We start from the raw sequence: 12931 nt of genomic DNA, 5'->3' as shown, positions 1-12931 counted from the left end.
TTTCTGGCACTTTTTATCATTTCTCAAACTTGAAACTGGGGTGTAAAAATACTGCTATTGTTTATCATCTATATATTTCAGCAACAAATCAAGACCCTTCAACATAGTAACACATTTTCAGAAGCGTCCTACCACTAACTCTCACTCCTCTGTTAACAGTGCATCGCTGTCTGAATCTCAAGGTATAGAAATAATTGATGGTTAAACTCAAAGGGTGTTCACAGTAAGTAGTTTTCTAGCAAAACAGCAACTTCTTAGAGCAACAAAGTGAAGAAGAAAGGTGGCAGCAAGGTCAGTACAAAGAAATATTGCCTTTTCTTCGGGAACTTATAACTACTGTCTGATTTTTGGAATGGCAACCTACCCACTGCAATTCCACATCTTTGCAAGAACTGTAGAGATCAACATTTTAATTGCTTGGCTGCTCTGCTAAAATGCACTTCAAGATAACATGCATCCTGATTAGCCAATGTGCTACAAAATTAGATTAAGGAGGGGGGGGGAAAAAAGCTACCACAGAGATGTTATGTAAATTCGTCTTTCACTGGTTGGAGTTTTGCAAGTATTTGCTGTATTACATTACGATTTTATGTGTTCCTGTTTGGCTCCACAACTGTTGTTAGGATCAATATGAGAAGGGATAAACAGAAAGAAGTCCGGTGCTTCTTTCCTCTTTCCTTTCTTGCCAAAAGGAGAAAAAAATAGCTTGCAAACCACATTTTGCACAAAAACTTACCCCACCCCTCATTACCTCTGCACTTAATTACCGGTCTTTCTTTTTTAAATACATGCAAGTAAATAAATTAAATAAATAATAACAACAACAATTATAATAATAGTAATTGCTTTAAAGTGGAAAAATAACAGTTGGGACCTACATTGAGCACTGTGCCGGTGTTGCCACTCTGTTTGTGCCAATCCACTGAAGCATGCTTTGAGAGCCTTCTCCTGGAGCATGCAGGAAGACGGACTCGCAGTGTAGAAATCCAGCATCTGAGCAGGGCTCACTGCTAGAACGTCCATACAGTCAAACATGATTCCCCCTGCACAGAATGCCTGCAAAAGTGCTTTCCTCTAGGTGTGGAGGAAAATGGCACATAAAAGTACACCCAACTCCATCAAACTCTGCCCCTTTTTTGGCACGTAGGCTGTTGGTCTTTTTCCCAGACCAGAATCATGAATTATGACAGACAACACAGCTAAAAGCCTGTAATTGATCCAAATGATCATTTACCATTTTCCAGGCTGCCCAGCCAATCCAGCAAGATGGGGGGATGCGAGCCGCATTCCAAGTTTTAGCTACCATCAATTTCCCCCCAAAATTTCTTGAGAGTCAGTCCAGCTCCCGAGGCGCTCGCCGGGTGTGTGCCGCGTCCCACGCCGTGCCAATCGCCCACCTCCCCGGGATAAAACAGCTCCGGTGGAGGCGCGGGATCCCCCTCGGCCGTGAATAGATGCTTCTGCCTCTGAACAGCTCACTTCCTACTACTTGTGTCACAGGGAATGAAAGATTGAATTGCCTAATATATGCGAGTGAACTTTCCGTGAACCCTTCCCAGGCTGCTAACCTTCAAATGACCCAAGCGGTCTGACATCACCAGCTCCCAGGATTCTCACACGCCTTCACAACTCCCAGCAGCCCTGCAAAAAAGCCAGGCAGGCGGGCGGGCAGGCAAAGGCGAGCCCCAGCCCTGCCGGAGTCGCCCCGCGGCCGCCGAGCGGGGCGGGTGCGGACGGGGAGCGCAACTCACAAAAAAATCCAATATAATAAAGTAATTTAAAAATAAAATTACATTTTAAAAAAGCCTAACGCAACAACGAGGAGGAGGGGAAGGGGGTGGGAAGTAAAAAAGCGGCGTTTTCAGCCGTTGCAGGGAACGGAGAATTTGAAAATTCCAGCTCAATTTGCTGAAAGTTCTGTGCCCCCCTCCCTCCCTCACACACACACACATTCCTTTCCTCCCCGGAGAGGCCACGAGCGAGGCGCAGGCGCTGCCGCTGTTCCAGAGCCAGGGACACGGGCTTCGCCCCAGCTGCTGGGCTGGCGGGCTGGGCTTGGGAGCAGCCTCATCCCGGCGCTGCCCGGCACACGCCAGCAGGGACCCCTCTCACTACCACTCGCAGGGACTGCGGCCGGTGCCAGCACCATTCCCAGCGGGGAATCGCAGGGGCCCGTCCCTCATGGGAGGGAGGTGGGGGGCGGTCAGGCCCCATCTCTCCGCACCATCCATCCCTCACCCGGCTCCTAAGTCACCCAGCGCTCCCTGGCTTCCCCAATGGGTCAGATTTGGCACTGCCCGGGAGGGTCTGTCCCCAGGGCTGCGCCCAGGGCAGAAAGCAGCCACGCATCCCCTCTTCTCCCTCCCCAGCCCCGCCGCCGCCGGGTCCTGCCTGTCTCTGATTAGCAGAGAGGGGCTGGGGCCGCTCGTGTAGCCCCGGAGGGGCTGTATCGGCTTTCAGAGGGCTAATGAGCCCCAGCTCCCCGGGAGGGGCGAAAGGCCACGAGCTAATCCATGGGGGACAGGACCCAGCCCATGGTGCTGAGCGGGGAGACCTCCCTGGGGCAGGCGGCCCCGGCCAGGCCCTCACAGCCACTCTGAAAGCAAGGGGCTGCTCCCACCCACTAAGGTCCGTGCTACACCACGCTGCCGACAGCCCTCCCTCATGGCCGGTCTAGGTGTCAGTGGCTTCCCAAGGCTGGGGCCACGATGCCACAGCCAGCCCTGTGCGGGCCCACCACCTGCATGAAGCCAGCAGAGAGCTTGGTGCTTTTAGGTAGGTAACTACCTTCTCCAAAATTCTGCTCACCAAGAAAGACTCCATGAAGGCTTCCACCAGTTCTTATTCCTATGGACAATTTAAAAATTAAAAACAACAGCCTGGAAACACTCCCTCCGCCCCAGTGGGAAGGACACGAGCTCAATAGCCACATGCATGCTTTAATTTTACATGAATAAGCCAAGCCACCTCAGCCCCAGCAGTGAGCATCATCCAGGAGCAAGGCACACAGGAGCCTTGCTTCCCTGCTCCAAAGCAAGCTCAGTTGCAGAAATTAGAAAACTGAACACTTGATTATTGCTCATTTTTTGCAAAGCCCTAGGTAGGAGCTGGGCAGAGAGGGGCACACTGAGCAGGCATGGCACACCATTGGCGACCGTAAAGAAACGCTGGAGAGAGACTCACCCTGGGACCTGCGCAGCCACTTTAATGGATGTGGTGTCCCCTCTCCACAAAAAGTCCTTTGATGAACCGAAAGCTCTCTGACAATGCCTGCAGATTGTATTAACAAAACTTTTCACACAGATTCAAGAATTTACAAAAAAACCCCAAACCACAGAACAAATCCCCCACACAGCACACGCACTTGTTCCCTGAAACTGATATACCCACATTGAAAACCAGCGGCCAGCAAAAAGACCTGCTGCAATCTGGAAGAGAATCCTTTTGAAGAGATTAAAACAAAAGCTTTTCTTAGCCTCCTTCTCCCCTCCACGGGAGAGCTGTAGTTGTCCCTGCAGCAGGCAGCCTCTCTTTCCCTCTTCCCTTCAGGCAGAAGAGTTACAAATGCTGGAGTTTAACAGCGTCTTTTTAAAGGACTTTTTAAGGACTTTCTCAGCCCTTTGGGGTGTCCTCCCCCAGCCTGAACTCCTGCAGTTGAAGAAGCCCCTGACACTCTCTAATCTAAAATTTATGCACAGCATAAGCTTACTGAAAAAGCCATACTTCAGGGAAGGCTTGTTTAAACTATTTCAGCACAGCAAAACAGTGTTTGTTGCATTAAAATAGCCAAGTGGAAAAGTGGCTAAACTTTTTTTTTTTTTTTTTTTTTTTTTAAATCTTGGCTGGCTACATTGCTACAGTTTTGTTTGGAATAGCAAAGCTAAATTAACAGACAGTTATTTTCTAACCAGACGACACAGGATGCACGAGAAATTTGGAATACGTAATGTATCACCACAAAAATAACTGGAAAGGATGACACAAAACACAGTATGTTTTTTTCAGTCTCCAATTTAGGGAGAAAACAGCTTTTAGTGTGGACCAGAGTTCTTGGAACAGTTAAAGCTTATGCCAAGAAAAACATGTTGCATATGTGAGTTAAAAGTAAACAGAATCAGACAAACAGAAATACAGTTATGTTTATCTTATTAGCAGTCTTATAATACTGTATTCAAAAATATTACCTGTCGGTTGTACCTCAAAATGTAGAGTGGCAACTTCTGAAAGTAAATGTCGGGAAGTGACACTTAAGTGTGTATGAATTGGAAAAAGACTGTTTTTTCTCACTGTATCAAAATGAGCCAGGTACCTCGTCATGCTGTGTTACAAATAATACTTGCACTAATGCTTATATTTATTACTAAATGCACACATAATTTAAAAATTCCTCAAATAGCCGAATGGTTTGCTCACAACTATTTCTACAATACAGTAACCAATGCATGTCTGATTTCACTTTGAAATAGCACAACACTTGTTTTTCTTCAAGAGAGTATCAGGAAAAGCTACATTCATAAAATGGGGAGCATTTTCTAATTTAGATCAGAACTAATCATAATTATTGTGCTAACTAATAGCCCTCTAGTTCAAATGCAACCAAAGCTAAGTGTTGCCACATATTTTAAATGCCCATCCAGCACCCATAGAGGTGCGAGGAGGCAACAACTCTCCAATATCTTTGACTTTGTCCATGCAAAGAAATTGTGGTTTCACATCAGTGCTTTGATCTGTTTTCTCTCAGACTGTGATAGCAGAAACTTTACAATAAACATATTCTTAGCTATAAATGAAATAAAAAGCACAAGTTCAAGTCAGAAATCTATTTCCTCTGGTGTTACTGTATATTTGTCAGTGTGACATAGCACATTTGAAACCCATAATCATAAAACAAAAATTTACAGCCAAGGTTTAGGGTCTACATCTGTTTCTCTGGTTTTTGTACTGCAATTACCCACTGGACAATTCAGAAAGCAGCACTATGAATCATGTACTGCACACATGGTAGTGCTGGTCACTTTTTTGTTAGTACAAGAGGCTGAGGATGCCATAATGTGCTTCACTGAGAGAGAGAGCATTAACTAGAATTAGGATGAGTGCACCAGGCTCTCTAATAAAAATGACTTTACTAGAAGCAACAGAGCACTTCTGGAACATTACAGGCATATTTATAGCATGGAAAAATTAAGAAGTGCATGCAGAAATTCTCCCCAACTAAGTACCTTGGGGGAAGCAGACTTTTTTTCTTTTGCATGCATTTTACTATTAATCAAATGTAGCACTCTCTTGAAACAGTTTTGACAGCAGAGTAAATGGTTACTAGTGAATGATGTGTGTGTTTAAGCAGTGAAAGCAGAGACAAAGTGATGTTTTCTTCTACTCCCTAGGCAAGAGCTGACACTAAGCTTGCTGCCTCAGCTTTGATACTCACAGATTCCTTTGTGTCAGTTGCTGGGAGAATCACTGGCAGTTCACTAACCCTGCCTCACACACAGGGGCTTTGATTTTTTACCTCTTCATTGACGATAGATGTTAATATGAAACAGTACTTGCCTGCCTTGGCAGTTTTTTTTTTTCCCTTCCCCCAACTGGTGATACAAATCTGAAAAATCTGAAAACCTGAATTCCCCCTTCACGACATGTAGTTTTTAGCCTTGAAGGATGTTTCCTTCATGTCTCGAGCACATGAATGGTGTCAAAAAATTATGGGGAAGAAAATCACTAGGTCACAAGAGAATGGCTGAATATTTAAAACTCTATAAGGTAGTCCTAGGAAATGGGTACCAACTGTGAGCAAGAATTGCCCTGAAGAAAGTAAAACAGTAAAATTACTGGCATGAAATGGCACAAATGACATGGAAAAAACATGAAATACAGAGAAATTAAGTAAAAAGGGGGTTTCTTCAGTCTGCTACACACTACTATGCACAGCTTGCAATGACTGAAACAGGAATTTGCACTAAGAAGAATTATTTCAGGCCTGAAATATAACAGCAACTGGCGAAAGACAATTCCGTGCAGACCAGTATTTTATTTTAGATGGGAAAAGCAGAGTTAGTCATCTCCAGACCCAGAACTCAGGCACGCAACCAGTTTGCAAATCACTTACTGATAAAGGCTTTTTGTCTGTTTTAATCAGTGGATATGTATTTGTAAAGATGCCTTTAAAGCTGATTGCTTAACTTAAAGGCTATAGAAATAATTAATCTCCACAAACTTGAGCATACAACCATGTTTCTTAGAATCCATACAATCCTTTGGCCTGGAGCCAGGGGAGAACTGCCCTACATGATAAAACTGGGAGTTTATCTGGCTTAGCAATCCATTTCTAAGAGTGACTGCTACTAGATCTTTCTAAGGAAAATACAGGAATCCCCAGTGATTGGTGAAGTATAACTCACCCATAGGTCCTCTAATAGCCTATTCTCTAGCAGCAAATCACTTAAGCATTAAAGCATGAGATTTAATATCCCTTCCAAATTTTTTTTGGTAATGGCCTTGATATTCTACATAGTCCTATATAGCCGATGTCTTTTTGGATTGTGACAAATTTCATAGTTCTGTGACACAGATGTAGATAGTAAGTTATTAGGCTTTGAGATAAAGAAGGGTAACTTTTAAAAAACAGACAAACAAACAAAAAACCACTGTAAAACTCATCCACGTTGCAAATAAAGGAGAGAGACCAAACTGCACCTTTTTGAGGCCCCAAAAGCTGATGACTCTAGGCTCCTGAAAGGTTGGCAAAGAGGTAATGACATCATATGCATGAAGAGGGGACGACATGCATTTTTGAAGGACATAAAAAGAAAAGAACATTATTAGATTAAACACTGGCTATATATTGAATCTACACTTGCTGTTTATGAGGATCCTGCAGTGCAAACACCACTGCTAAATGGTTGCCAGAAAAAAAAAAAGATGAAAAAAAGGTTTGCTTCATTTTGTTTAGTTTTTAAATTACTAGAAACTGCTGTTTCAAGGTTTAGCCAAGAAAGAGATTTTTACTGTTAGCCTATAAATCCCTCAAAACATAGAATTATAATGGAAATGCTGAGGTAACTGAGTGCCATGCATGGCACTGACACATTGCATTATATAAGCCAGGGAGAATGAAAGTTGGGACATCTATAAAATCTAAGCAGAATCAAGATGTATGAAAGAGCAGAAGAACAAGTAGAAATGCTGAATATTAAACTGCAGAGAATACTACTGCTAGCAATAAAGTTTCCTATATGCTGAATATGCTTTTGGTTGGCTGAAGGCAAAAGAGCATAGAGCTCCATTAAAACTAAAACAGAGATTCAGAAAGGCTGTTCAAGTAACTACTTTGTTTCTGCCTTTTTTAAGGAGGTTAAAGAAAGAGGTTAAAGGAGGAGGTTAAAGAAAGTTACCTAACAAAAAGATAGTATTTCCTGATGGTTTGATATCCTGAAAGGTGTCTCAGAATGTATAAATAAATAATCTGAGAACATGCAGAATAAATGGGAGTTCCAAACATAGGCATATTACCACCCCAGCAGAATCAGAATATAAACTGGGACAACTGTACTTCTTCTGTAGATTCACTAATTGCAGCTTAAACTTTTGATGAAAAGTTAGCCCTGATGAATTTCTTCTACAAGAAGACGAAAGTTACCAAGCAGTGATTGGAACTCCAGCTCAATATATACATATATCCTAACAAAGACTAACCTTACCCTAAGGCCTATTTCATTTAAGTCAGACTTAAGCAGTATTAAAGGCTTGTGCTCCTGCACTGGTGACAAGGATAACCCCTACAGAGGGATGGCAGAGGCCTGAGAAGGCTGAAATACACTTGAGTGGAGCTCTGGTCACATAAAGCCCAGTGCAGGTGGGACTGGATTATGCCATGAATGTAAACTGCAGTAGACCCACACTCAGCAGTTTGACATGCTTATTAATGACAATCCAGTTCCCACTTAGCTAGTTCCCAAACCTACATCAAACACTGAAAGAACAGCCCAGTATCCTATCTCTGGGTATCTTAGAAAGAAGAATGAAGGGGTGACTGGAAAATGTGTTGGCATTGCTACCTGGCTAGCAGGGGTAATGACAGCAATGACAATGTGGTGACATTGCCTGAAATCTGCTGGTAATGATGATCATCATGCCAACACCTCCACTCTGCCTGTTGCCCTAATGCACTGCACTTTCACACCTTTGTTTCTGTCATGCAGATGTGCTTTCTGTTTGGGAACAGCCTGTGTAAATAAATGCTGTAAATGAGGTAGAATTACCCAGAAACTGAGGTATATATTTAGCAAATCGATGTCTGGGTTTTTTTGTAGAACCCGTGCCATCAATAATGTGTGAATTAACTGAGGGCACATGTCTTCTGAGGGACACTGTTATCACTGTAACTTTATTGATGTAGCCTGAAAAGTAAACTTTACTAACAGGGTCAGTTTTACAAGCATACAGGTTATCATAGTGCAGCTACTGTTGAGCAGGTAAGGGATTCTGTATATTCCTTTTATACTACAGTAACTGGGCTGTGACAAGTAATACTCTTTCAAAAAGGAGCAACTGCTTCCTCCCCCTATATTGTTACATCAATGTAACATTCAAACACAGATGAGATCTCAGAAAAGTCAGGCTGGGCTGGACCTTACTTGCATTCAGAACAAGCAATCGCACCATCAATGACATCCAGCCTGAAATGTTCACAAGATGTTTCCTGGTTTTCAAACTCTACTAGAATATACTTATCAAATTGTTCTTTGGTGCATTCCTCAAATTCTATTTGACTTGTGCAATTTAAACCAACAAAGAAAAATCTGCATGGTCCCAAGCTGCTTCACTAAGCTATCCACATGATTAACTAGGTCTGCAAATTCTCATACCCTTAGATTGCAAGACTCCCATATTGGACCACAGAAGGCATTGAATGTCCACACATATAATGTCCATGTTCAGGGAATCACAACTGACACACATGCTTCAATCAAAGACAACTTACAGAGCTGGTGTGCAATTAGCACACTGCCCTAGGCTTTGTGCAGTATCATGGATTTTTTGCCCTTTTGGGACCTTTAGTCCAAATACAGTGGTGGACATGCAAGCTGGTCTCTAAGCATGTGCTGGTCCCTCAGCATATCAGGCTTGACAGATCTATAAAACTATCAAACTAGTTTTGCATAAACTAGACCAAAACCTCTTCATTTGGGCATCTTGACCCTTCTTCTGACTGAAAAGTTCTGCACAGACCTTGTCATCACACTGAAAGAAACCACTTCTTTCAATCCAATCACAGTTTTGAGCAAGCATCCTCAAGAACAGGCTTTTCATTCATGTGACACTGATCTTCCACATATTGTTATCAGACTATTAGAAAAACAGACTTACTTGACTTCATATGGAGACATGGGAAGAAGAATGTGTGTTCTGTTCTTTGCCAAATGGCTTTGAGATCTTACCATTACTGCATCCATCTCTTCTATCTTGGGGATGAAATGTCCCAAAGGGAACACCAAAAGACAGGGTTGGGGCCAAGCTCTTTCAAGGAATTTTCAAGACTGTTGTATGGGTAAAGAAAGTCTGAGTCTATAGAAGCTTTAGTTACAAGAAATGCATGTGCACAATCTTAATCCTAAGAAATGTGTAGTAATTCTCCCTAAAAAGTACAGCGAGTTCTTATCCCCAGTCAGATCTTAAACAACAAGTTAGTGCGTATGTGTTAATTAAAACCATAAAAAAGTTAAAGGTCCACTTGTTGGATTCTTAAATTTGTCTAAAAATTGTTAGGTATTTTATTTTATTTTATTTTATTTTTTACACAGACTTACTAAGAGCAGAAGGGCACACCGCTGATACTAAAGCCTATACTACTAGCTGAACAATGCAGGAACATTATGTCACTCAGAGGTAGAACTTCACAAGCATGCAAGAGAGGCTAAGAGCTTTGCCAACAGAAATTATCAGCCAGAACCTCACTGGAAAAAATGAGGCACAAAGATCTAAGTGAAGTGTAAAACTCACTGAGACTTGAACGACATGTTGACAGATACCACTCCACTCTCTTGCTTCCTATCAGAACCCAACAGCCAAAGCTGAGATTCCTAAGCAGTGTTTTTACAGGCTAGGCTTAGTCTCTCCCTCATCTTATCAGCAGCCTTCAAAGGGACTGTGGGTGGATCTCCTCCAGAGGGGAAAAAAAAAAATAAAACAACAAAAAACCCTCAGAAGTGCCACCTCTTCCATACAAATATATTGGCGCAACCACTGAGACTTTGCTTGAGTTGAGAAAACACACCTGGCTCTTCTAAAGGAGAAATTACAGAATTCATGCTTCAGCCCTCAAGCCTTGAGTGGCCTTAGAGAAGAGGAATAGCTAAGGAGAGAGTCTAATCAGGATGCAGGGAAAATCAATACTCGCTTCTTGAAATGCCTTAGGCAGGAAGGAACAGTTTAAGGTTGAGACATTTTTCTGCTCTTTGCACAAGAAAATGTGCTGAAGACTGCACAGGTGAGAACACAAAGGTAGGAGAAGGCTTTCAAGAAGACTAAAAGCAATCCAAAGCATGTTATACCCTAAAGTTCTTTGGGAAATCTTATCTTTTAAAAGTTTCCTGGTTTTGCTGCAGAAGAGATCTTTCTATACACCACTCAAAGTTGTCCAAAGTAACATTTTCAGGGATAAAAGCACACCATTGTACTGTTATTTTCTGACCTTGGTGTGGAATACAATTATTTAAGACTCAGTGGGAGAGTATGAAAGGAGCAGGAGTGTAATTCCAGTTCAGGAAAAACTCCAATAACTGACAACAAGTAAGAAACACAAGATAGATGCATTGTATTGTAGGGGTGAGTCCCATTGGCTGGAAACCCTGACTCTCCCAGCAGGACTCAGTTACATAGCAACTCCTGAGGGCAGATTAACCCTTTCTCAGTTAACATATCTGGAATGATTTAAGAGACCTTTTCCTTCTTCTGCTACAGAATAATTTCATAGGTTTGCAAAAATGGTTTGGTAAAAAATGAGTTGAGTGCTACCAGGGTAAAAGCAAAGCTATCTGACTCACCACAGGATACTGATGGTGCAATGAACAGAGAATGCAGGGAATTCACATCAGTCTAAACGATATTTTACATCATCAGATTTTGTGACATATGTAAAACACAACATGTATTTCTCATCAAAAAGTTCATGCTCAGTCTGTGGGGACCTTATCCAGACCACATTTATCAAGTGCCAGAGGTCTTTCTCACCCAAATTCTGCCCACTCATTGACTTCAGTCTACATAATCACTGAGGAATTAGAGTCCTCAGCTGGAATAGATAGTACTTAATTAATCTAAAAGATAATTTTTTACCATCAGATAATGTGTTGCTTTCATTCAGAATTGTACAGGTTGATTGCTGTAAACTCTGAAATAACTCCTGCAAATCTTATAATACTAGTTGGTTTTCTTCTAATAGTCCTTTCTAATTACTGATATCAAGTAATTTGATGAATTTGGGAATCTCTATTTATTTCATCACATCAATTTCCCTGGTTTTGTTTTTAGAACTGCATTACACTTCAGTGTATACATGTCAAATGTAAGCACAAATATTATATACTATTAGCATAGCACTATTCATGTTATTCTGGTTATCAGAATATAACCTTATATATATATATATATATATATATATATATTATAATTCTGGTTATCAGAAATAACCTTATTATGCTTCCAACATAATAAAGTTCAAATCTAAAAAAAAAATCAGTATCTAAAACAAAGACTCTTAAAGCTCTCTATTTTTAAAATGTCAGAATTCAGCTACAGTATTCTCTCCCCTGTAAGAGAACTGGGCAGTCCCTGGGGACCAGGAAGGGCACATGTCCTCACTCAGGGCATCCCTGGTGTGGTCACACTTCACTGCTTTGAGCCACAGCTGCACACTGTTAGGGAAAAAGGAGCTACTAAGCTTCCAGAGGACAAAATAAGAGATCAGTCTGACGTGATATTACACTTTCATCTGTCTTCTGGTCACAGTAAGTGAGCTCTATTTTCTCTTTTCTTTCTTTTTACAGGCAGAATTGGACTCATGGTAGAACGGGCATTAAACAATACTTGGAAAGGCAGGCACCAGTGACACAGCCCCGATTCAGAAAAGCAGGGTAAGGCTATAACTTTCCTTTACTCTGGAAGACCCAAGGACACTCTTACCTGAAGGTTAGAGGAGAAAAGCCTTTAACCAGGTCATCTTCTGCTCCTCTTCCCCCACCCACCATTCTCACACACGGCAGGTCCTGTAATCCACACCTCCCACCAACATCTCTTCATGAAGTAAAATTGCTACTCAGCAGCAGCTCCTCAGTTGCCATTCAGAACAGTCAGAAGAAACCACAGTCCTGGTGAAAGTTTCTTTTTTAATTAGGTGCTTTAATAAAACAGATAACCTTTGTGTGTTACTCAAAGGACTGTCTACATGGTTAAGATATACCTTGCTTTTCTAAACATTTCACATTCTAAAAGTTCATCTGCATTTTCTTTCTATGGTTCTCATACGTCACTTGCAAATCCAGATGGGATAGAAAGATATAATTTAAAATTCTATTTAATTTGGCTTCTTGTATTATATCTTGAAAACTCATCTTGAATTACTTAGCTGCTGACTTTCATAAAACTAGGAGTACTAATATAGTGGGTGGGAGATTAGTACAAACAGAGCTACTTCTGAAATATTTTGTAATCTGAAAATTAACTAGAAGGAATCAATTTAATTTCTTATTACAGAGTTCTTTAAAAAGTTCATATTTTGCTATCATTATTCACCTAAAACTATTACTGGAAATGTAGCCTTTAAAAGGGTAAAACCTGAAGGACCAAGTTCAACATCCTTATGTTTCGTTGAAAGTATGTTTTCATATAAATGCCAACAAAGACCTATCAACTATTTGTGTTTTTCATTAAACTA

General features: G+C 41.5%; 1 protein-coding gene across 11 annotated transcripts in view; it reads right to left on the bottom strand.

Annotated features, from left to right (window-relative positions):
• RARB (retinoic acid receptor beta) overlaps nucleotides 1-12931 on the bottom strand; it is a 311733-nt gene that overhangs the window by 89589 nt on the left and 209213 nt on the right. For 7 of the 11 annotated variants that reach the window (XM_036379258.2, XM_054518507.1, XM_036379259.2 and 4 more), the window contains one exon: nucleotides 3184-3270. The exons of 2 other annotated variants lie outside the window; for them this stretch is intronic. In XM_036379258.2, coding sequence (XP_036235151.1) covers nucleotides 3184-3270 — 87 coding nt within the window. Of the gene's footprint in view, nucleotides 1-878; nucleotides 1540-3183; nucleotides 3271-12931 lie in introns of those variants that run through there. 2 more of the 11 variants (XM_036379269.2, XM_036379268.2) reach the window with 2 other exon arrangements.

The sequence above is a fragment of the Molothrus ater genome, chromosome 1, assembly GCF_012460135.2.
Source record: "Molothrus ater isolate BHLD 08-10-18 breed brown headed cowbird chromosome 1, BPBGC_Mater_1.1, whole genome shotgun sequence".
Classification (NCBI taxonomy): domain Eukaryota; kingdom Metazoa; phylum Chordata; class Aves; order Passeriformes; family Icteridae; genus Molothrus; species Molothrus ater.
The sequence above is the reverse complement of the archived record's forward strand: the minus strand, read 5'-3'. Positions and strand labels throughout refer to the sequence as shown.